Raw genomic sequence first — 5,000 nt, forward strand, 5'->3', positions numbered from 1 at the left:
AAAAAAACTAAAAAGAGGTAAAAACTACAAAAAAAACTAAAAAGAAAAAAAAACTAAAAAAGCTAAAAAACTAAAAAAAAACTAAAAAAAGGTAAAAATCTAATAACTAAAAAAACTGAAAAATATAAAAAAAGGCAAAAACTACAAAAAAAATAAAAACTAATAAAAAACTAAAAAAGCTAAAAAACTAAAAAAACTAAAAAAAACTAAAAAAGGTAAAAAACTAAAAAAAACTAAAAACTAAAAAAGAAAAAACTAAAAAAAAGGAAAAAACTGAAAAATAAAAGAGAAAAAGAAAACTAAAAAATATGAATAATATATATAAGAATAAGTTGTTTGTGGGTTATGTCTGTCTGTCTGTCTGTCGAGTGACGTCGTGTTTGTCCGCATATGACGTCTGAATTATTTCACACTAATACAAAAGAAGAAAAAAAACTAATAAAGGTAAAAACTACAAAAAAAAACTAAAAAGAAAAAAAACTAAAAAAGCTAAAAAACTAAAAAAAACTAAAAAAAGGTAAAAAACTAAAAACTAAAAAAAAAATGAAAAAACTAAAAAAAGGCAAAAACTAAAAAAAAACTAAAAACTAATAAAAAACTAAAAAAGCTAAAAAACTAAAAAAACTAAAAAAAACTAAAAAAAGGTAAAAAACAAAAAAAAAACTAAAAACTAAAAAGAAAAAACTAAAAAAAAGGAAAAAACTGAAAAATAAGAGAAAAAGAAAACTAAAAAAATATTAATAAATATAAAAATATAAATATAAATATAATATAAATTAGCAATCAACAAAGCACCGAGACACAAATGACGACCGGGACACAGGGAGTATAAATGACGACCAGGACATAAGTAAAAAAAAAAACTAAAAAAAACTAAAAAAAATGGTAAAAACTACAAAAAAAACTAAAAACTAATAAAAAAACTAAAAATCTAAAAATCTAAATAAACTAAAAAGAAAAAAAGAAAAAAGGAAAAAAATAAGGAGAAAAACAAAACTAAAAAACGAATGTATATACAGACCGGGACACCGGGATACAAATGACGACCGGGGACACAGGGAAATATAAATGACGACCGGGACACAGGGACACAACTACAATGGGGACGCCGGGGGGCACAGGGGGATATAAATGACGACCGGGACACCGGGACACAAGGAATATAAATGACGCCCGGGACACTCAAAGAGAAATCACAGACTGGAACACCGGGACACAAATGACGACCGGGACACAGGGAATATAAATGACGACCGGGACACAGGGACATAACTACAAAGGGGACGCCGGGGTGCACCTGGGGATATATAAATGACGATGGCGACTCAGGGAATGGTCGATTAGCAATCACCATCAACAAAGCTCAAGGGCAATCATTAGAATCATGAGGTATAGATCTGAATACGGATTGTTTTCCCATGGACCATTATATGTTGCATGTTCAAGAGTCGGTAAACCTGAAAATCTATTTATATGCACAGACAATGGGACAGCAAAGAATGTTGTATATTCGCAAGTTTTACGTAGTTAAAAACATATATATATATATATATATATATATATATATATATATATATATATATATATATATATATATATATATCTATCTATATTCACAGGTGGGACATAGGGACACAACTACAATGGCGCGTAACTAATATGGCGCGTAACGACTTACGCGCGCGGGGGGGCTTGGGGGGGGCGCGAAGCGCCCCCACCAACTAGGTGTTGGGGTGGCGCGAAGCGCCACCCCAACAGCTAGTATATATATATAAATAAGTTGTCTGTCTGTCTGTCTGTGGATCAGGTGACGTCATGTTTCTGTGTCGGCTGACGTCATGAAATTAGTTGTCGTCATTTTTGCTTTGACGGTGACGTCATTAACGGTATTTAAGACATTTGTTCACGGAAAAATGTTTAATTGTAAAATGACTGAAGAACCTATTGGGTTTGGATTTTGACTTGGATAAGGTCATCAATGCCTACCAGATTTAAATTAAAAAAACAAAGGTCCGTCGATATGTACTTCATAGTGACGCTGAAAAATAAAGAAGAAAAGAAAACTGAAAAAAGAAAAAAGGTAAAAACTAAAAAAAAACTAAAAAGAAAAAACACTCAAAGAGAAATTACAGACCGGGACACAAATGACGACCGAGACATTGGGAATATAAGTGACGACCGGAACCTCAAAGAGAAATTACACACTGGGACACCCAGACACAAATCACGACCGGACACAGGGAATATAAATGACGACCGGGACACAGGGACACAACTACAACGGGGACGCCGGGGGCACAGGCAGGATATATAAATGACGACCGGGACACAGGGATTGTTCGAATAGAAATTACAGACCGGGACACCGGGACACAAATGACGACCGGGACACAGGGAATATAAATGAAGACCGGGACACTCAAAGAGAAATTACAAACTGGGACACCGGGACACAAATGACGACCGGGACACAGGGAATATAAATGACGACCAGGACACAGGGACACATCATTAGAATAATGAGGTATAGATCTGAATACGGATTGTTTTTCCCATGGACAATTATATGTTGCATGTTCAAGAGTCAGTAAACCTGACAATCTATTTATATGCACAGACAATGGGACAGCGAAAAATGTTGTATATTCGCATGTTTTACGTAGTTAAAAACATATATTTATATCTATCTCTATTCACAGATGGGACACAGGGACACAACTACAATGCGCGTAACTAATATGGCGCGTAACGACTTACGCGCGCGGGGGGGCTTGGGGGGGCGCGAAGCGCCCCACAAACTAGGTGTTACTAGCCAACTAGCCAACTAGCCAAATTACTAGCCAAGGTGTTACTATACTAGCCAACAGCTAGTATATATATATATATATATATATATATATATATATATATATATATATATATATATTATATATATATATATATATATATATATATATATATATATATATATATATATATATATATATATATATAATATATATAATTAATTTTTTAATTTATTAACTGAGCCTTCTACTTTATTTAGATAAAAATAAAAATTTCAAAAATTTCAAATGGTTAGGCTATAACCGTTAGATTATTTATTTGAAATTTTGCGCCCCTAAAATTTATGCACCTGGGGCAAGTGCCTCTTCTGTACCCTCCCCCCCCCAAAAAAAAGCCGCCTCTGAGCTTACCATAACTGAATGCTTATCATCAATGGCTCCTCTGCCATATATAACACCATCCTTGATTACTCCATCGAACGGATTAACAGACCATGATCCATTAGCAGGAACAACGTCTAAATGAGCAGCTAGCAGATACGGTTTCAGCTCGGTATTGCTCCCACTGATTTTATACAAAAGACTGTATGTGTTAATAAACTCTCTGCTTATGTTTGGTGATGAATGGACGAGCGGAAAACCTACAATGGAAATAGTTCCAACGTTCTTAAACGGGCTTCACACTACCTACGTTGTTTTCTATACTAAGTGATTAAGTTTCATTACGTTAAGTATACACTTTAACACTTAATCTCTCCTTTTATACTAAGCTAAAGTAAAGGTCACTATACCATCAGGACCATCGTCTATAATCATCACAATTATCAAAAGCAAACTATTTAAAATTTAACAACGTGGAATGAAGATGAAGTATATGTTGTGATAGGGTGGTTTATGACGAAAAACAGTGTGAACAGCTTTCTAGAATTTATTTTTTGAATTTTTCCAAACTTATTCTCTGCTCATCCAGAATTACATCTGGTTACTGCTAGGTTGACTCTTTCCGTAGCGTAACGTAAGCTTGGCAACGTTAAACTTTATACAGAGTCAAACAGACCCCTCCTCAATGCCCCACTCTTTTCGCTAAAGTTTTTTATTGTTTTAAAAAGTATAGCTGTGAGTATACTGCAACTAGTATACTGCTACTAAAATAGTATACTACGATAACAAGTAACTAATAGTATTACTATAATAACTAACAGTGTAACTTTCAGATTTTTTTTTGGGGGGGGGGGGGGGTACAAAAAACTTTAAAAACGCAAGAAATTTGTTTATGTACATTTTTATTACGGTCTTACGAGTCGGACAAACATTTCGGGGGGAGGGGGTTCAAAACCCCTATCCCCCTGGATATAGCCTTGGAGTCCAAGTCTACTCGCCCCGGCCTGTACTATGGACAAAATTTGCTCTGTAAGATTACAAAACGAAAAATCGTAGGTTATGTTATTGTGAAACGTTCTATGCTATAGTGTTAAAGCGTCATTATTCAAAACAAAAAGCTTATGATATTTTGATGACACCCTGATCAGGGAAACGATGACGCTTCTGGCGAGCAAGAGTGAAAAACCAATATAATATTAGAAATGGGAGTGTGGGGGTTAAATAAGTCGCTAAGAAATTTAAGTTCATAAAACTGTGGCAAACCTTCATGGTATTTCAGTCTCGGTCAATACAACAGCTGGTAAAAATGAACTGCATTCTGTACCCCACCTCTTCCCTTGAGTAATTTGGCAAGTGATAACCATCAAAATAACCACAAAAGCTTATAAATTAGAGTTTGTTACTTTTAAACAAGGGACTATCGTTTAAGTTCCTTTCTAAAAGAGACCATGCATACATTTTTGACTGGCAGTTCTGGAGGATTTCCTAAAAATAAAAATCGGTTAAAAGATCTAATCATAGATGGTAGAGATTTCCAAGGGCGTCAATCGGGAGGGGGAGCGGGAAAGGGAGCAATTGCCCTCTAGAATTTCAGACCATCTGACATGAATCATCTGAAATTATCACGGCAAAAACTGCACCAAACAATAATTTTGAATAAATCCTTAATGATTTCTCTTGAAGCAAACGATTGACGCCGTACCTGAGTCCAAATATGACGCCATATCTCAAGGACATCAATTGGGAAGGGAAGAGTAGATGGAGAAATTGTCCTCTAGATTTTTAGACCATCTGATGGATATTATCTGAAATTTTGCACGATGAAAAACTGCA

At 34.7% G+C, this 5,000-nt stretch overlaps 1 protein-coding gene across 1 annotated transcript in view; it reads right to left on the minus strand.

Annotated features, from left to right (window-relative positions):
- The window catches only part of LOC136037801 (N-fatty-acyl-amino acid synthase/hydrolase PM20D1.2-like), a 55,550-nt gene that overhangs the window by 37,693 nt on the left and 12,857 nt on the right, over positions 1–5,000 (minus strand). Inside the window, exon 3 of the mRNA XM_065720634.1 lies at positions 3,198–3,427. Within this exon, the coding sequence (XP_065576706.1) occupies positions 3,198–3,427 (230 nt within the window). The remainder of the gene's footprint in view (positions 1–3,197; positions 3,428–5,000) is intronic.

The sequence above is a fragment of the Artemia franciscana genome, chromosome 17, assembly GCF_032884065.1.
Source record: "Artemia franciscana chromosome 17, ASM3288406v1, whole genome shotgun sequence".
Taxonomy (NCBI): domain Eukaryota; kingdom Metazoa; phylum Arthropoda; class Branchiopoda; order Anostraca; family Artemiidae; genus Artemia; species Artemia franciscana.